This window comes from Tursiops truncatus, chromosome 8 (assembly GCF_011762595.2).
Source record: "Tursiops truncatus isolate mTurTru1 chromosome 8, mTurTru1.mat.Y, whole genome shotgun sequence".
NCBI classification, from domain to species: Eukaryota; Metazoa; Chordata; class Mammalia; order Artiodactyla; family Delphinidae; genus Tursiops; species Tursiops truncatus.
Genome location: NC_047041.1, coordinates 8,189,950 through 8,211,135, shown reverse-complemented (window position 1 = coordinate 8,211,135; position 21,186 = coordinate 8,189,950). Strand labels below are relative to the sequence as shown.

General features: G+C 40.7%; 1 protein-coding gene and 1 long non-coding RNA gene across 3 annotated transcripts in view; one reads left to right on the top strand and one right to left on the bottom strand.

Annotated features, from left to right (window-relative positions):
• LOC109550943 (uncharacterized) overlaps nucleotides 1-21,186 on the bottom strand; it is a 90,915-nt gene that overhangs the window by 19,578 nt on the left and 50,151 nt on the right. For both annotated transcript variants that reach the window (XR_002177640.3, XR_012333272.1), the window contains exons 4-6: nucleotides 20,682-20,819; nucleotides 15,058-15,123; nucleotides 7,991-8,163 (exon numbers count right to left, since the gene is read on the bottom strand). This is a non-coding gene — a long non-coding RNA (uncharacterized lncRNA). The remainder of the gene's footprint in view (nucleotides 1-7,990; nucleotides 8,164-15,057; nucleotides 15,124-20,681; nucleotides 20,820-21,186) is intronic.
• PATE1 (prostate and testis expressed 1) lies at nucleotides 17,066-19,569 on the top strand. Its single transcript, XM_019941675.3, is given in 3 exon segments — nucleotides 17,066-17,150; nucleotides 18,408-18,578; nucleotides 19,358-19,569. Coding segments are annotated over 3 exon segments (390 nt in total). The 3' UTR covers nucleotides 19,492-19,569.

The window sequence follows — 21,186 nt, the reverse complement described above, 5'->3', positions numbered from 1 at the left end:
CAATGGGGGCGGATCCCACCATGCAGGACTTTGTTGGCAAGTGCATCAGGTGGCACCCCAGAAATGTACAGCAGCTGGTTGCTGAGTCTCGGGCGGACAGGCTCTGGACAGGAGGACACAAGGGTTCGTTTCCTGTGTTGATTAAAAAATAATGCACAACCTAAAAGTTGAGAGTTATGTTTTATTCGGAGGACACACTGAGGACGTCAAGCCCAGGAGGCAGCATTTCAAGTAAGTCTGAGAAAACTGCTCCGAGGAGGCAAAGGGGGAGCAGGATATATAGGAGTTTGGCAACAAAGGGCAGGTAGTAGGAACAAAAGATTATTGTTAGTAAAAGAAAACTAGATATCTCAGGTTAAGGAATTTAGTACTTTTCTATGGATGGGAAGATGCAAGAGCCTGGGCTCACTGAAATCATTCCTTTGATGTGTACCTCAGCTATCTGGGGCCAGTATCCTGTGCTTTCATATCCTGAGTTTCCTCAGGCCTCATAGTAGGGAGTGGCTGCAGTCTGATGGCAGGTATTCTTTCCTTCCTGAGTTCCCACCTGCAATCGCTGATGACTGTGACATCCTTTGTTTACTGATATGGAGAAATATTCCATTTCTCACCTGACAGGAGAACTCTGGCTCCGACCACACCACGCCACAGCTTGGAGCTGGATCTGGGGCGCACAGGTCCTGGGAGAGCCCTGGTACAGAGGCAGCCGAGGTCCCAGGCGGCAGCACAACCACCTTGATTGCTGCAGCCACCACGCCCTGGCTCCCAGCCCAGCCCACTCCACACCATAGTCTGGCACTAGGTCTGGGACTAACACAATGGAGAAAGGGATGAGACTGGGCTGCTTCTGGGCAGAACCACAGATGCATGCACAGGTGACACGTAGGTTTGCTGTGACCACACAGGCCTCACTTGCTTCAGTGGTCACCTCCTCTGGGTCAGGGCACATACTCCAGGGCAGCAGAACCTGACTGAACCCGATCCTCCTGGCTTCTACTCCAACAACTGGGGAGCAGACCCCATCCCTGTCTGGGCTGTGACAGCCGTGAAGCAAGGAGGAGTCCCCACCCAACATCCAGTGCAGGCTCTGGACACCAATCACACCCCCTATCAAAGGGATAACAGCCAGCACACTCTGAGGAGAGATGTGGCTGGCAGCCATACCAAAACTAGCCACACAACAAAAATATTGGGCTCACACAGTCTACACGGGATGCTCCCACCTAAAACACTCCGTCAAGACCACATTAGATAACTGTTTCTCCTAAATTCATAGAGACAGAGATAGTTAAGTAAAATGAAATAGCAGAGGAACTACTCCCAACTAAAGAACAAGCAAAATCCCCGATTTCTTACCAGTCTACTGGACCCCGAGTTCAAAAAGGAGATAAGAAAAACTCCAAGATATTGATGCTAGACTGTTTTCTCCTTGAGGCTTCATTATACTCATTCTACAGGTTTGGAAATGGGGGCTAGAAAAGGTTAAGTAATTTGTCACGGTCAAAATGTTAGGGAGCAGGAGTGAGACTTCAACTTGGATCTGTCACCAAAGCCCATACAGCTTTTTTTTTTTTAAATATCAGCTTTATAAAGGTATAAGTGACAAATAGAGGGCTCAAATAAATAAAACCTGATGAAAGGGGAGAAATTGCAACAGATACCACAGAAAAACAAAGAATCATAAGAGACTGCTATGAACAATTATACACCAACAAATTGAACAACCTGGAAAAATATGGATAAATTCCTAAAAATAGACAGTCTTTCAAGACTGAATCAAGCAGAAATAGAAAATCTGAAAAGACTGATTACTAATCATGAAATTGAATCAGTAATAAAACAAACATTTAATATACAAATGTCCAAGAACAGATGGCTTCACAGGTAAACTCTACCAAACATTTAAAAAAAATAATACTTATCCATCTCAAACTATTTCAAAAATTGAAGAGGAAATAATGTTTCCAAACTCATTCTATGACACCAGTATTACTCTGGTACCAAATCAGAGAAAGACACTACAAAAAAAGAAAATTCCAGTCAAATATCTCTGATGAACACAGATACAAAGATCCTCAACAAAATATTAGCAAACCTCATTCAACAATACATTAAAAGGATCATACGGCATGATTCAGTGGGGTTTATTCCAGGGTTGCAAGGATGGTTCAATATTTGCAAATCAATCAACATGATACACCACTTTAACAAAATGAAGGATAAAAATTGTATGATCATTCTCACTGGCAGGGCAGGAATAAAGAAGTAGACATAGAAAACAGACTTGAGGACATGGGGTGGGAGGGTGAACCTGGGGCAAAGTGAGAGTAGCATTGACATATATACACTACTGAATGTAAAATAGTTGGCTGGTGGGAAGCAGCAGCATAGCACAGGGAGATCGACTCGGTGATTTGCGATGACCTAGAGGGGTGGGATAGGGAGGAGGGGAGGGAGGCTCAAGAGGGAGGGGATATGGGGACATGTATATGCATATGGCTGGTTCGCTTTTTTGTGCAACAGAGATTAACACAGTATTGTGAAGCAATTATACTCCAATAAAGATCTATGAAAAAAATTGTGTGATCATCTCAATAGATTCAGAAAAAGCATTTGACAAAATTCAACATTGACTTCTGATAAAAATTCTCAACAAAGTGGGTATAGAGGGAACACAGTTTAACATAATACAGACCATATATGACAAACCTTCAGCATCATGTTCAATGTTGAAAAGCTGAAAGCTTTTTCTCTAAGAACAGGAGTAAGAAAATGATGTCCACTCTCACCACTTTTAGTCAACATAGTATTGGAAGTCCTAGCCATAGCAATTAGGCAAGAAAAGAAATAAAAGGCATTCAAATTGGAAAAGGAGAAGTGAAAGTGTCTCTCTTCACAGAAATTATGATATTATACATAGAAAACCCCAAAGACACCACAAAAAAACTATTAGAACTAACAAATGAATTCAGCAAAGTTGCAGGTACAAAATTAATATACAGAAATCTGTTGCATTTCTGTACACTAATAACAATCTATCAGAAAGAGAAATTAAGAAAACAATCCTATTTCCAACTGTATTAAAAAGAATACCTAGGAACAAAATTAACTAAGGAGGCTAAAGACCTGTATACTGAAAACTATGAGACATTGATGAAAGAAACTGAAGAAGACATAAATGAATGAAAAGACATTTTGTGCTTATGGATTGGAAGAATTAATATTGTTAAAATGTAAATACTACTCAAAGCAGTCTACACATTCAATACAATCTGTATCAATATTCCAATGGTATATTTCATAGAACTAGAACAAATAATTCTAAAATTTGTATGAAACACAAAAGATCCCAAATAGTCAAAACTATGTTAAGGAAGAAGAACAAAGCTGAAGGTATCATGCTCCTGGATTTCAAATTATACTACAAAGCTGTAGTAATCAAAACATTATGGTAAAGGCACGAAAACAGACACACAGATCAATGGAACAGAATTGAGATCCTAGAAGTAAATCCATGCACATATAAACAATTAATTTACAGCAAAGGGGCCAAGAACATAATGATGAACAGAAGACAGTCTCTTCAATAAATAATGATGGGAAAACTAGAGAGACATATGGAAAAAATTGAAACTAGATCACTATTTTATACCATACACAAGAACAAACTCAAAATGGATTAAAGCCTTAAATGTAATGCCTGAAAACATAAAATTTCTAGGAAAAAACATTGGTAGCCTCACTGACATCAGCCTTAGTGATGTTTTTTGTGAACATGACTTTAAAAGCAGGGGAAACAAAAAGCAAAAATCAACAAATGGGCCTTCATCAACTACAAAGTTTCTGAACAGCAAAGGAAACCATCATCAAAATGAAAGGCAACTTAGTAAATGAAAAAAGATATTCGCAAATTATATATCTGATAAGGAGTTAACATCCACAATATATAAAGACCTCATACAACTTAAAACAAACCACCCAACTTAAAAATGGGCAGAGGATTTTTAAAAATATTCTATTTATTTATTTGGTTGGTTGTGGCTCACAGGCACCTTAGTTGTGGCTCACCAGCTCCTTAGTTGTGGTATAAGAACTCTTAGTTGTGGCATGCATGTGGGATCTAGTTCCCTCACCAGGGATTGAACCTGGGCCCCCTGCATTGGGAGCGCAGAGTCTTAACCACTGTGCCATGAGGGAAGTCCCAGGTAGAGGATTTGAATATCATTTTTCCAAAGAAGACATACAGATGGTCACCAGCACATGAAAAGATGCTCAATCATCAAGGAAATGCAAATCAAAACCACAATGAGATACCACCTCACACCTGTTAGAATGGCCATTATCAAAAAGACAAGAAATAAGTTTTGGAGAGGATGTGGAGAAAAGGGAACTCTCATACACTGTTGATGGGAATGTAAATTGTAGCCACTATGGAAAACAGCATGGAAATTCCTCAAGAAATTAATAAGTGAACTACCATATAATTCAGCTATTCCACTTCTGTTTTTATCCAGAGAATAAAAAAAAAATTAAAAAGATATTTCACTCCTATGTTCATTGTAGCATTATTTTTCAATAGCCAAGATATGGAAACAAAGTGTCCATCGATGGATGAATGAATAAAGAAGATGTGGTTTATATGTATACAATGGAATGCTATTCAGCCATAAAAAATAATGGAATCTTGCCATTTGTGACAACATGGTTGGACCTTGAGGGTATTCTGCTAAGTGAAATAAACCAGAAGGAAAAAGACAAATATCATATGATTTCACTCATATGTCAAATCCAAAAACAAAACAAACAAAACAAAACTCATAAGATACAGAGAACAGATCAGTGGTTACCAGAGGGAAGGGAGCTAGGGGTAGGTGAAAAATGCTAAAGGGGTCAACTGTATGGTGATGAATGGTAACTAGACCTTTGGGAGAATCACTATGTAGTATATAGAGATGTTGAATTATAACCTGAAACTTATATAATAATAAAAAAGAAAGAAAATGAAACTCAGAAAAAATTAAACTGTGAGAGAAAAGAGACTGTTAACTTAGAGAACAAGTGGTAAGAAATGATGGGTCTTGGGAAACACTTTGAAGAGACAGCCAACAGGACTTGCTAATGGATTGAATGTGTGGTGCGGTGGGGGGGTAAGGAAAGAAAAAAGAGAAATCTATGATGGCCCTTAGTTTTTAGCTCGAGCAATTGGGTGAATGGTGCAGTGATTGGGTGACATGGGACAGAATGTGAGAAAAGTGAGGTGAGGCTAGAGTGGGGAGACAGGTGTGTGGAGGGTATTGTGTTGGAGTGAGTTGGGATAGGAAATCAGTTGTTTGTTTTGGGGCATGTTAAGTTTGAAAAACCCATCAAATGCAGATTTTTAAAAGGCAGTGGAGAGTTTAGGGAGGAAGGTAGAGATTTGCCAGTCATCAGCGTATAGAGGGTATTTAGAACTATGACATGTGATCAGTAGAGGAGTTAAGTAATAGGGTAAGAAGACCAAGGACTGAGAAAGTCATATCACTCCATAGCCTCAAATTTTTGGTACTGAACTGAAAAGAAAAAATAAAAATCTGAAACTCAAGCCACTAGGTGTTATTATTATTTATTGCTGGTGGTGCTGTTGTTATTGTTGTTTCATACAGCTCTTGTGCACCTGCTTGCATAGTGGCATGCCCAATAAGCACAGTGTTTTCAGTATGGCTTTCACACTGTGGCCTCTGCTGCTTGCTAAGAATCCTCCTGAATGAATACAGTCAGATTTGTGTCTACTGATTGTCTTCTAAGGATCAGCCAAATGGCGGCATCGGAATAATGGAAGTAGCAAAAATAGGTCCCCCAACCCAATACCCCATAAAGCCAATTGGTGGTACTGAATGGTAGGAGATGGGACAGAAGACAGAATGGTAAACTACTGATACATGTTGAGAAACAAAAGATAACCTTATAATTAAATATATATATATTATGATTCAAATTATGCCCCACTATACCTGTGATACTAAACTTGTGGCTAGTTCATCAGTTTTGAATTACTGGGTACCTCTGTTGACCTGAGCAGAAAGTCCTCATCACAATGTCTTTGGAGCTGCATTCCAGACTTCTACTGGGGGGAGGGACTTTTCTGGGACAAGGAGGGGAGTATGGAGCTGTTACAGGAATCTCACTTTCTTATACTGCATGTGAGCACACACTCTCAGGAAACATCTAAGACATGGAAAGGAGGCTGTGTCCTCTTTCTAACCTTGCTTTGTCAACATTTTGGCACATGTTTAAGTCTTTGAAATGATAAGCGCTGTTTTTTTTCGCTTGAGTATATTGATGTCTTATACATGTACTAATGCCCTCTTACTCCTTCTCCACCCACCTCTGGATGGTGCCAAGAGTTCCAGTGTTGCCTTGTTCCTCTTCTCACATGACTAAGCTTTTCACCTCTCATCTGATGCCCATTTGGACTTTAATGATCAAAAACTATCTCAGCTCACGGCCTCAAGAAGAAGATGTTCTGTTCTCCTAACCCCACAGGCTGCACCCAAGGCTTATGTTCCCAGGCTTATCAGGATTATATTCTGATGAACTACTAGGTCCACAACCCTCCTCCTACCCTGTCTGGAGCTACATGAAGCTCTCAAGAAGACCCCTTGCATTATTGCCCCTCTTTGAGAGCAGGATCCAGTCTTTGCCTGGCGCTGTGAGTCATGATCAGGGGATGCACTTCTCTCAGGGCCTCATCTCCTTGACTTTGGTTATGCAACACCTCCTTCTTCAGTTTCATCATTTTCTTGCTTCCTCTGAGGCTTCTCCCAGGTTGAAGTGCTTAAAATAATCTCTCTCTCCTTTCTTCATTCCTCCAAGCAGCTTCAGCATCCCAACTCTGTAATGACAGACTTCCTGTGCTCCAAGGATCAGAAGCAAAGCTTGCTTCTCTAACCAATGCTTGTTAAGACTCTATTTCAATGGATTTAATTCAACAAATGCTTACATACTGAGAAAAGAATAAGCTCCAGGTGGGCAACATGAAAGTCATAACAAGAGCAGCAATAGTGGGAATGGAGAAGGAAATGACAGTCCTGATCTTATGAAGACAGCACAGACTGGACTGTCAGTGGTTTAATGTGAAATGAGAGAGGAAGAGGAGTCAAAGATAAGGCTGACTATTTTCATATCATGGGTCTCAGCTGTGCTGTGGGAACACACAGGAGGAACAGGGAGGCAGAGGAGGAGTCCTGGAAGGAAGACCCATGGATGAGGCATTTTCCTAGCATGTGCAAGAGAGAATGGGGCTTCTGCAGGGAGATGAGGAAGCTCTCCATTGTGGAAGCTTAGGGTGCATGCTGAGTGGGGTTGTCTGCATAGCAAGCAACTGGGAGAGAGCATCACCCCACCCTGGGAGATTTCCAGGACCCTCCAGCCTTCCTCACAATGACCCAGAGACTCAACTCTCTTTCTTTCCTTCCCACACTACCACTATCCACTTCATGTTTCAGATTTTCTCCATCTATGCGTGGCCACGCAATAGGCCACTAGGCTCCATGACCCTACATACACTTTTCAGTTTTGGGATTTTACTGCTGATCACTTCAAACACAAGAACATTACAAGAGTTTAAAAAATTTTACCAAGTTAGAGACTTCCCTGGTGGTCCAGTGGTAAAGAATCCGCCTTCCAATGCAGGGGATGCAGGTTTGATCCCTGGTCAGGGAACTAAGATCCCACATGCTGCAGGGCAACTAAGTCCACATGCCGCAACTACTGAGCTCGCAAGCCTCAAGTAGAGAGCCTGCACACCGCAAACTACAGAGCCCACATGCTCTGGAACCCATGCGCCACAACTAGAGAAGAGAAAACCCGCATGCCACAACTAGAGAGAAGCCCACACCCTGAAAGATCCCCCATGCCTCAATGAAGATCCCATGTGCCGCAACTAAGACCTGATGCAGCCAAAAATAAATAAATACATAAATAAAAATATATATATATAAAAAAATCTTACCAAGTTATTATAATCTCTGGTCTATGAAAACCAGCTACCTTCTTTCCATGGGTGATCTTTATAGCATCATGCTCAGTGTTGGATGAAACTCTGTTTAAATCTGGATTCTCCACTTGCTGGTTGTGTGACCCTGTGTGTGTCCTTTAACCTCTCTATCCTCAGGGGTTTTTTACCTAGAAAAAAAATAAACAATGGTATCTATCAAGAATAATTGTGAGGACTAAATTAGAACTTATGAGCTATTTAATTTTTTTTTTTTTTTTGCGGTACGCGGGCCTCACTGTTGTGGCCTCTCCTGTTGCAGAGCACAGGCTTCAGACGCGCAGGCTCAGCGGCCATGGCTCACGGGCCCAGCCGCCCCGTGGCATGTGGGATCTTCCCGGACAGGGGCACGAACCCGTGTCCCCTGCATCAGCAGGCGGACTCTCAACCACTGCGCCACCAGGGAAACCCTTAATTATTTTAAAATATACATTTTGAGGAGCCCTGGAGGCGTCATCAGTGGAAATCACAGACGAGGGAGCTCGAAAGGACTGTCCCTCCACAGAAACACTGACCAAAAGAGCAAAATTCATTGAAATCCACTTTGTCTAAGGTTTACAGCAACCAAGTAATGATGAATCAGAATAAGGCAGCTTAAACATGGTAGGAAAGTTCTATGGCATTTTTAAAATAACAGATTTCTCCCAGCTTGCTTCCCACATACACACACACACACACACACACACACACACACACACACACACACACACACAGAGCGAGAGAGACAGAGGACAGAGACAGAGACAGAGAAAGAGAGAGAGATAGAGGAAATACGAAGGGGGAATGTGCTTCAGTAAACTGGTCAGGGATAGCCTCAATGTAAACTCAGCAAAACAGAAGGTTATATGCTACCATGGGACTGCTGGTCTCTGAGCATGACTTTCATGACTGGTGAATTTACCTTGGAAAGTAGAAGAGGAATCCCTTATTTCTCCTTAGCTGAGGTCACCCTTAGGAAAAATTATCACATTCACAGAAAGATAGGCAAGATGAAAAGGCAGAGGTCTAGGTACCAGATGAAAGAACAAGATAAAACCCCAGAAAAACAACTAAATGAAGTGAAGATAGGCAACCTTTCAGAAAAAGAATTCAGAAAAATGTTAGTGAAGATGATCCAGGACCTCAGAAAAAGAATGGAGGCAAAGATTGAGAAGATGCAAGAAATGTTACAGAGACCTAGAAGAATTAAAGAACAGAGATGAACAATACAATAACCGAATGGAAAAATACACTATAAGGAATCAATAGCAGAATAACTGAGGCAGAAGAACGGATAAGTGACCTGGAAGACAGAATGGTGGAATTCACTGCTGCGGAACAGAATAAAGAAAAAAGAATGAAAAGAAATGAAGACAGCCTAAGAGACCTCTGGGACAACATTAAATGCAACAACATTCGCATTATAGGGGTCCCAGAAGGAGAAGAGAGAGAGAAAGGACCCAAGAAAATATTTGAAGAGACTATAGTCGCAAACTTCCCTATCACAGGAAAGGAAATAGCCACCCAAGGCCAGGAAATGCAGAGAGTCCCATACAGTATAAACCCAAGGAGAAACACGCCAAGACACATAGTAATCAAACTGGCAAAAATTAAAGACAAAGAAAAATTATTGAAAGCAGCAAGGGAAAACCGACAAATAACATTCAAGGGAACTTCCATAAGGTTAACAGCTGATTTCTCGGCAGAAACTCTACAAGTCAGAAGGGACTGGCATGATATATTTAAAGTGATGAAAGGGAAAAACATACAACCAAGATTACTCTGCCCAGCAAGGATCTCATTCACATTCGACAGAGAAATCAAAAGCTTTACAGACAAGCAAAAGCTAAGAGAATTGAGCACCACCAAACCAGCTCTACAACAAATGCTAAAGGAACTTCTCTAAGTGCAAAACACAAGAGAAGAAAAGGACCTACAAAAACAAACCCAAAACAATTAAGAAAATGGTCACGGGAACATACATATCAACAATCACCTTAAATGTGAATGGATTAAATGCTCCAACCAAAAGACACATGCTTGCTGAATGGAAACAAAAACAAGACCCATATATATATGCTGTCTACAAGAGACCCACCTAGGGACAGACCTAGGGACACATACAGACTGAAAGCGAGGGGATGGAAAAAGATATTCCATGCAAATGGAAATCAAAAGAAAGCTGGAGTAGCAATACTCATAGCAGATAAAATAGACGTTAAAATAAAGAATGTTACAAGAAACAAGGAGTGACACTACATAACAATCAAGGGATCAATCCAAGAAGAAGATATAATAATTATAAATATATATGCACCCAACATAGGAGCACCTCAATACAAAAGGCAACTGCTAACAGCTATAAAAGAGGAAACTGATAGTAACGCAATAAAATTGGGGCACTTTAACACCTCACTTACACCAATGGACTCATCATCCAAACAGAAAATTAATAAAGAAACTCAAGCTTTAAATGACACAATAGACCAGATAGGTTTGACTGATATGGATAAGACATTCCATCCAAAAACAGCAGATTACACTTTCTTCTCAAGTGCGCACAGAACATTCTCCAGGACAGATCACATCTTGGGTCACAAATCAAGCCTCAGTAAATTTAAGAAAATTGAAATCATATCAAGCATCTTTTCTGACCACAATGCTATGAGATTAGAAATCAATTACAGGGAAAAAACACAAATTACGTAAAAAACACAAACACATGGAGGCTAAACAATACGTTACTAAATAACCAAGAGATCACTGAAGAAATCAAAGAGGACATCAAAAAATACCTAGAGACAAATGACAATGAGAACACGACAATCCAAAACCTATGGGTTGCAGCAAAAGCAGTTCTAAGAGGGAAGTTTATAGCTATACAAGCCTACCTCAAGAAACAAGAAAATCTCAAATAAACAATCTAACCTTACACCTAAAGGAACTAGAGAAAGAAGAACAAACAGAACCCAAAGTTAGCAGAAGGCAAGAAATCATAAAGGTCAGAGCAGAAATAAATGAAATAGAAACAAAGAAACAAGAACAAAGATCAAAAAAACTAAAAGCTGGTTCTTTGAGAAGATAAACAAAATTGATAAACCATTAGGGAGACTCATCAAGAAAAAGAGGGAGAGGACTTAAATCAATAAAATTAGAAGTGAAAAAGGAGAATTTACAACGGACACCACAGAAATACAAAGCATCTTAAGAGACTACTACAAGCAACTCTATGCCAGTCAAATGGACAATCTGGAAGAAATGGACACATTCTCAGAAAGGTATAACCTTCCAAAACTGAACCAGGAAGAAATGGAAAATATGAACAGGCCAATCTCAAGTAATGAAATTGAAACTGTGATTAAAAATCTTCCAACAAACAAAAGTCCAGGACAAGACAGCTTCACAGGTGGATTCTATCAAACGTTTAGAGAAAAGATAGCACCCATCCTTTTCAAACTCTTCCAAAAAATTGCAGAGGAAGGAACACTCCCAAACTCATTCTATGAGGCCACCATCACCCTGATACCAATACCAGACAAAGATACTACAAAAAAAGAAAATTACAGACCAATATCACTGATGAATGTAGATGCAAAAATCCTCAACAAAATACTAGCAAACAGAATCCAACAACACATTAAAAGGATCATACACCATGATCAAGTGGGATTTATCCCAGAGATGCAAGGATTCTTCAATATATGCAAATCAATCAATGTGATACACCATATTAACAAATTGAAGAAGAAAACCCATATGATCATCTCAATAGATGCAGAAAAAGCTTTTGACAAAATTCAACACCATTTATGATAAAAACTCTCCAGAGAGTGGGCATGGAGGGAACCTACTTCAACATAATAAAGGCCATATATGACAAACCCACAGCAAACATCATTCTCAATGGTGAAAAACTGAAAGCATTTCCTCTAAGATCAGGAACAAGACAAGGATGTCCACTCTCACCACTATTATTCAGCATAGTTGTGGAAGTCCTAGCCACGGCAATCAGAGAAGAAAAAAATAAAAAGAATACAAATTAGAAAAGAAGAAGTAACACAGTCACTGTTTGCAGATGACATGATACTATACATAGAGAATCCTAAAGATGCCACCAGAAAACTACTAGAGCTAATCAATGAATCTGGTAAAGTTGCAGGATACAAAATTAATACACAGTAATCTCTTGCATTCTTATACACTAATGGTGAAAAATCTGAAAGAGAAATTAAGGAAACACTCTCATTTACCATTGCAACAAAAAGAATAAAATACCTAGGATTAAATCTACCTAGGGAGACAAAAGACCTGTATGCAGAAAACTATGACACTGTTGAAAGAAATTAAATATGATACCAACAGATGGAGAGATATACCATGTTCTTGGATTGGAAGAATCAACATTGTGAAAATGACTATACTAACCAAAGCAATCTACAGATTCAATGCAATCCCTATCAAAGTACCAATGCATTTTTTACAGAACTAGAACAAAAAATCTTAAAATTTGTATGGAGACACAAAAGAGCCCGAATAGCCAAAGAAGTCTTGAGGGAAAAAATGGAGCGGGAGGAATCAGACTCCCTGACTTCAGACTATACTACAAAGTTACAGCAATCAAGACATTATGGTACTGGTACAAAAACAGAAATATAGATCAATGGAACAGGATAGAAAGCCCAGGGATAAACCCATGCACCTATGGTCAACTAATCTATGATAATGGAGGCAAGGACATACAATGGAGAAAAGACAGTCTCTTCAATAAGTGGTGCTGGGAAAACTGGACAGCTACATGTAAAAGAATGAAATTAGAACACTCCCTAACACCATACATAAAAATAAACTCAAAATGGATTAGAGACCTAAATTAAGACCGGACACTATAAAACTCTTAGAGGAAAACATAGGAAGAACACTCTTTGACGTAAGTCACAGCAAGATCTTTTTTGATCCACCTCCTAGAGTAATGGAAATAAAAACAAAAATAAATAAATGGGACCTAATGAAACTTCAAAGCTTTTGCAAAGCAAAGGAAACAAGCTGAAAAGCCAACCCTCAGAATGGGAGAAAATATTTGCACACGAATCAACGGACAAAGGATTAATCTCCAAAATATATAAACAGCTCATGCAGCTCAATATTAGAAAAACAAACAACCCAATCAAAAAATGGGCAGAAGACCTAAATAGACATTTCTTCAAAGAAGACATACAGATGGCCAAGAAGCCCATGAAAAGCTGCTCGACATCACTAATTATTAGAGAAATGCAAATCAAAATTACAATGAGGTATCACCTCACACCAGTTAGAATGGGCATCATCAGAAAATCTACAAACAATAAATGTTGGAGAGGGTGTGGAGAAAAGGGAATCCTCTTGCACTGGTGGTGGGAATGTAAATGGATACAGACACTCTGGAGAACAGTATGGAAGTTCCTTCAAAAACTAAAAATAGAATTACCATATGACCCAGCAATCCCACTACTGGGCATATACCCAGAGAAAGCCATAATTCAAACAGACACATGCACTCCAATGTTCATTGCAGCACTATTTACAATAGCCAGGTCATGGAAGCAACCTAAATGCCCATCGACAGACGAATGGATAAAGAAGATGTGGTACATATATACAATGGAATATTACTCAGCCATAAAAAGGAACAAAATTGGGTCATTTGTAGGGACGTGGATGGATCTAGAGACTGTCATACAGAGTGAAGTAAGTCAGAAAGAGAAAAACAAATATCGTATATTAACGCATATATGTGGAAACTAGAAAAATGGTCCAGATAAACCGGTGTGCAGGGCAGAAATTGAGACACAGATGTAGAGAACAAACGTATGGACACCAAGTGGGGAAAGCAGCAGGGGTGGTGGTGGTGTGATGAATTGGGAGATTGGGACTGACATATATACACTAATATGTATAAAATGGATAACTAGGGCTTCCCTGGTGGCGCAGTGATTGAGAGTCCGCCTGCCGAAGCAGGGACACGGGTTCGTGCCCTGGTCCAGGAAGATCCCACATGCTTGCGTACCGCAAAAAAAAAAAAAAGGATAACTAATAAGAACCTGCTGTATAAAAAAATAAAATAAAATTCAATAAATAAATAAATAGAGTTCTCTTGGTGATAGTAGAGTCGTTGAAACAGCACACTGAAAATACAGAACATTTTATTTGAGCTGTAAGCTATACAGGAACAATGGGTAGATTATTCTTCATTGTTGACTGCCTCCCTAGTTACTTTAACATCCACGTTACCTTCTCCAGCCCCCAGCACTCTAGAATGAACTATCTAGGGAACTGTGGACGTATTGAACAATTCTGAGACTCCCAGCCAATCCTCGGGGATGCTGGGTCTCGTGGTAGAAAAGAATATGCACAGGTCTCCTCAGAGACACTTCTTTCATGTTCTTTCTTGGATCTGCACATATTGTCTGAAATTTCCATTTTCACATCCCTCAAGAGGGTAGAACTTCTCTGGTTTCATGTAGTCTCAGTCCCCCAGAACTGAGCTGCTCCCTTGCTTGAGGAAAAGAGACAAAATTTTCTGATCTGACTGTTCCTTCAAACCCTGATCTAGAAGAAATTGTTCTTTTCCTGCCAGATCACTGGTATAAATCCTATGGGTACTGGGAAAACCCCAGGAGCTTAAGGTCATTGGGCTGCCTTGGAACAGTAACTGTGGTTCTTCATCTTGTTGACCTTCCTCATCACATGTGACATCTGCCTAAGGTGAGATCTCTTTCCTCAAATCAAATCTTGGCACTCACCACCAGCTCCATTAACCTATCCAAAAATGTCACTGTGTGAAAATACCTCTATGACCAATGAATTTCAGGATATTTTCACTGTATTCACCATGGAGAGTAGATCTATGTCTTTTGAAAATAATGGTAACCGATTGGAAAGTGGATTTCCATTCAAGAAACATCAATTTATTGTTTTGCATGGTAACATTGGAGATGCAAACCAAAAATCCTAGTGCATAATCTAAACATCTTCTAATCATATGCATAAAGATGTAATTGAGTACTCACCTAGTCACTCGCAGAGCTGAGGAAAATCCAGGGCTACTCTTCTGGACTAACTGGACCTCCAGAACTCTGTGATGGAGAGAAGGGTAGCATGAATAAAGGGGTCATGCAGACTCCACATGAGGTTTGGGGCAATAGGCAAAAGGAATTCATTCCTGAACACTTTTAAGTCATGGGTCTGTAATTTATGACATAAGAATAATTATTTTGGGGTACCCTAAGAGGATAGGAAAAAAGGATTAGGAGCACTGAGAAAAGGTATTGAATGTGGCCCAGTTAGAAAATCAGGTATTATGGGATACTAAGACTGGGAGTGTGAATTTGAGGAGATTTTAGGAGAAAAGTAAGTCAATAAAATAGGGTTCAAATATAAGCAACTAATTCAGGTGGATCAGTAAAGCTGAGAGGGGGAAATTTCTGCTTTAGCAGAAGTGGTAAAATAATATCATCGGAGTGTAATTAAGTGAGGAGACAGTTTCTTGTGGGGCAGAGGAAGAAAACCTTTCCTTCTTTCGTGTGTGCCGCCATTAGTCAAAGAATTAACTATGGAATTCCTAGAAGGCAAGGAGGGGAGATCTCAAAAAGTCGAAGAAAGAAATGTAAAGGTGTAAGAGAAGATGCTAAATTTCAGGGCATTGAGAGGAGGGAAAGGGACAGATCTTCTAGTGAATATGCAGAACACAAAAACCAGTGATGTCGAGTGTGTGTGTGTGTGTGTGTGTGTGTGTTAGAAAGTAATACATGATTGCTTCATGGTGTTATTTCAAAGCTTCACCAGAGTCCTAGGTGCCACAGGTAAGCAGTTAACTAGTTATATCCCCTTCCTCCTTCCTCCCTGTATGGAAATGTCCATTTGCTCTTTGGGCGTGTAGTAACAACCGCCAGTATATTCTGGAGAACATCTCTTCCCTACGTCACTCTTGCTGTCCCTGCCTCTTCAGCCAACATCTGTCTTAGACTACTATCCCACTTTGCTGTAGACCTATAGAGTGCTCTATTGCAGTCTGCTTCCTTCAGGTTGCTGTTTCTTTCCCCTGTATTTCTTTGCCCTAAGCATGGGCACAGACCCTTCCTTCAACTCCTTGCAATGACAGCACAGACTAAGCTGCAACTCCCATCACAATTTTTGGAAGGTATAGGAATAACTGAAGGAAACTAACAGAAAACTTAGAATGAGATACTAAATATGGCTGTTCTTAGAATCCACAGGCTCAATCCCCTCTACAGGAATTTTACATTCAATCACCACCCTAATTGATTACCTAGTCACTCTCAGAGTTGAGGTAACACCCCCCCACACACACACAATTCCTGGCTCAACATCAAGTGGAAAGGACCAGCTTACCTCCCTCCAGGTGAAGTAATCTCAAACCTCTCTTTTAGTAAAAGTCTAAGTCTCAACCACCGGGAACTCCAAGTACGGGAAGCAGTTTCCTCCTCAGCTCTCATTTGCTACCCCAGGGTTTAATTTGTTCCAGGATGATTGACAGTGGGAAACTATTTCCTTCATGAGTATCCTCTGTCAATGCATCTGAATCTAACCTCTCCACCTCTCTTCTCCATTCCCTATAGTACTGAGTTTTAAAGGCTCTGTGCTTAGCCCTCTTTTGGACTTCCTGCATTCCAATTATTTACACTCATATATTCTCTCAGCTTGAATGAGCATCTCAGTGTAAATGGCTCTGAATCCAACCCACCTAGCCTGGATTTATCCTTGTATTCTCCCACAGTGTGGTATAATGAAAAGACCACAGAACATGGCATCAAAAATCCTGAATGCTAGGACTGAAATAAATTGGGTCCAGGACTTACCCAGGCAGTCCCTCTTCCCCACAATTTGCCAAAAAGAAAAAAATTTAGAGTCCCTGGTTTCCCTAGGAGCAGGAAATGCCTTTGAAGGACTTCCGCAATGTCCCCACCCCTAGCCCTTCCTGGGGAAGCCCAACCTGGTAGATATATAAACAGGCACCTTGCAGCTTCCTGCTCTAACCTGCTGTTTTCTCCCTCCAAAATGGACAACTCCCTCCTGCTAGGACTCCCCATCCTCCTCTGCTGCTTTAGAGGTGAGTCCCTACGGTTGACAGTTGGAGAGACGTGTCCAGGATCCTGGAATGGGTCGGGGTTCACATGACAGAAGTTCTCTTATGAGAGCCATATGGTAACAGAAGCTGTCATTCTGATGCCATGACTTTTGTCCACAACGCATCATGTCCCTGGGACCTTCACCAAAGTCTTAGTCTGCTCTTGCAGAAGGAAACAGGTAGATTATAAAGGAATTGAAAAGATTTTCACAGAAGTTGTGAGGTGAGGTTTTTAAAATGAGGTCTTCAGAGAGTGTATCTTTTTTTTTTTTTTCCAACAGTACTGTACGGGTCATTCGCAGACAAAGAACATGGAAGTGAGTAGAAATGGATCAGTGGTGTGGGATGGGGAATTTGGGGGGAGGGAGGAGATGAAAGGGGCAGGCTGAGCACTGAGGGTTGAAAGGAATCCAGAGATAGACCTTGAATTTCAACATTCAACAACTTCTTCCAGCAGGATCGGGCTAGGATGGGAGCTGATTTTAAGTTTGATGAAAAAACATGAGCAGCAGTTGACAGGGCTAAGGATGAGTGTATTAAAAAGCAAGAAAAAGGGAAAGGGGGAAGTGGAATGTTGATTTTTAAGGCACTAGCTGGCTAAATCCAAAGTGTAGCAATTTCATGGATTTCAGATGCTTTCCCCCTTGTCAGCTTCCAGGCGCATGTAGGTAAGAAAGTCACATAGGTCAATTAAAAAGAAGGGAATGAGGCACACACACAAAAAATGTGCATTTATCTTTTTCCTTTGAGTCTGTGCTGTATCCTAAGAGATGGGCAGGGGAGGCTGAGAGGCCCTCTAGAGGTGAAGAGAATTGAAAAGAGGGAGAGGTGCAGATATGCCACGAGACAGGGGACTAGGCTTTGGAGGGACATAAGAGCCTAGAGTGGCTCCAGGTTAAGAGAGCAAGATGGGCCTCATGTGTTACAAGGCTTACAGTGACCCTAGGCAAGGGTAAATCTTAGAGAAAATTGCAGATATGTTTTATTTCTCTTTGCCAGCACAGTCCATGAACTATTTGTTGGTGAATACCGTATTCCTGGTGAGTATGAAGAGGACCTGACCTGATTATCTCAGTTTTGATTTTGTTCCCCTTTTCCTTAACCCTCCACCTGTTTTACAGGCTAACACTTCTGAGACCATAAACTTTAGCCCCTCTTTTGACTCAGCCTATTTTAATAGAGGTAGATGCCCATGTTTAATGAGTCTCTGACAAAGCCCTCGGGGCTCCCAGCAGACTTCAAATTTGAAAGGGGAGGTGGGTCCTTTCATAGCAGTGTGAGACCCTCTCTCACTTCGACTTCCCTACTCTCTGGCCCAAATTATAGAAATTATTCAGTGTAGGATGGGCCACCTCCAGTTTCCAGGAGAGAAGTGTTCCAGAGGCAAAGGAATATGTACTGCAACAATGGAAGAGGCTTGCACAACTGGGAGGATTTTCAGAAGTAAGTTGTGGGTTTGGGGAAGGAGGAAGGGGCAGAGGAAGCAGACAGGGATACATTAGTCATAGTGAAAAGGTGGGACCTTACTTTAGCTCAGGCAGTCTCAACTCTGGGATGACTGACTATCTCTACCCCATCGCATGCCATAATGAAAAATAGATAGAGGTAGGCTCTAAGGGGTGGGGGTCTGTAGCTATGGAATCAATATTTTGAGAAGCCTGAAGAAAACAGAGGAGTCTTAACTGAGGGGAAAGGAGAGGCACAATACGGCCAGTGGAGAACAGCTGGATGTTGGAGTGAGGAGGGCAGTTTTCTGTCTTTGTCCCTGCCTGGACCTCCTTGTGGGTGGTTTTAAACGGTGAAAATAGAGGAGCCAGCGTTAGCAATAAATATTGACTAAATGGCTCTTCATGGGTAAGACTAAACATCATGATTTCTCAGTTTTCCTAGCCTTTGTGCTGAGTGATTCCTTAGTATTTCTAACCCTTACTTAAGCCAGTGTTAACATTCCCAGTGGAAACATCCAGCTTGCGCAATCCTTGAATTGCTGCTGTCATTACATCCCCATATCCAGGAATTTTTTTTTTTAACTACTCTGCTATTGCTTTTCTTTTGGGAAACCCCCAAATTCCAACATCTTCCGATTCTTCACATTTGAATAACCGAGCCTTGAACTACACAAGGTTGTTTTTGTATGCTGGTGCAGGCTGGAAAGAAGGTGTTTTTTTGTTGTTTGTTTTTCCAGAAACCTCTTTGCTGATCTGTTTCTCCTCCTTCTGCAGATGATGGTACACCCTGGTTAACCTTTAGGGGCTGCCTAAAGAACTGTGCTAATGTGAACAATATAAAATGGAGTGTCTATCTGGTGAACTTCAGGTGCTGCAGGAGCTGTGACTTGTGCAATGAAGACCTCTAGAAATGACTGGTCCTTTTTTGGCTCCAGTCTCTGGGTGGGTGACATTGTTGGTGCCACCTCTTCACAATGATTTTCTAAAAGAGCACATTTCAGATTGCAAACATATGGCTCTGCCTTCTGCATGTGTAAGAAAAAGCCCTCTCTTTTTCTATCAATAGATTCTCTGCCTTGGCCCCTGGCAGGGTGAGGGGTAGGGAACACCTTGAATACAAGATCAACACAACCTGCAGGTTGTTACAGAACCTAGTGTTTTCACTGAATACCCAAGTTGCTTCAGAAAAGGAAGAAGATAGGTCAGTTCTTTTCCCTGCTCCTTCCCTTCCTTCTGTGACAGAATATTTTCATTTTTTTCTCTTGGTATTGTTCTTCTTATCTCACTCCAATTAAAGCGTATAACTCTGACCTCATGGGGAGGGAGGGGGCAACGTGAAAAGAGATGACTTAAGTCTTCATAAATTTTGTTCATGAATGCTATTCCCCGAGACAGGAGCAGGGCAGAATATAGAAAGAAATTTGTACCAGAGCCATGAAGAGAAAAAGATTTTCTGCCTTGTAGAATGAGACTCTCTATGGAGTTAGGGGTTGGAGAAGAAAAGGAGAAGGCATGCCTGGAATTCTAGAGATAGTATTTGCACTCTGCTTCCCTGGCAAACTCATAGGAAGGCATCAACCCCTAGACAGGGAAGAGCTGTAGTATGCTTCCAAGGAGATGAGACCAGAAGTAGTCACATAAATATTCCCATGCCTGCAGCATGGCATGGAGGAAGCTGAGATCTGTGGGGTCTGAAGAAGCCATGTGGGTCTGTCCACTAGACATCTCAGCAGCAACCTCTGTGGAGAGCTGTCCCCATGACCAGATGCCTTTCCTCACCCTCCACCTCCGCCTCACACACGCTCGGGTCTTCCGCTTGTACAGTTCTAGCACATACATCCTGCAGGTTGTTACAGAACCTAGTGCTTTCACTGAATACCCAAGTTGCTTCAGAAAAGAAAGAGGATAGGTCAATTCTTTTCCCTGCTCCTTCCCTTCCTTTCCTCTTTTTCCCTTCCTGGGAAAAAATAGGGGTTGGAAAATGTATGCTCATAAGGATTGATTACTGATTCCTAACAAACTGGTAGGATGAGGCCTGAAAAGGGTGATTAATTAATATTATAAAAATATCATAAAGAAAGTTACATTTCTTCCATACCTATATTGTGTTTTCTTCTATCTCTCATCTCCAAACCCTTCTTTAATTTCACCAACAAATATTTATTTTAAAAGTCCTGTATTTAAGGCACTGCTGGACCTTAGGATAACGTAGCCATGACCGTTGTCCTCATGGTGTCTAAAGCAAGAATGAAAATATAAAGAGATAATTAAACATGCAAGTTGAAACAAAATAATAAAAAATAAACAGGTGGGAATATTTGGTATAAAATATAACAAATAAAAAAAGCCCACAATAGATGAAATATTATACGTATTTCTTGAAAAAGATGCGCAAAGAATTAGGCACTTGGAAGACCAGAATGAGGAACTCTCCCAGAATACAGTAAGAAAGAAGATGTAGAAAAGATGACCATAGAATAGAAAGGCTTACAGAGTACAGACCTAAGAAATAAGGAAAAACATAAGCTAAATATAGTAAAACATAAGTTATATATAGTAAAACATAAGTTAAAGACTATGAAAGATGACAGATCTTTAAGCAC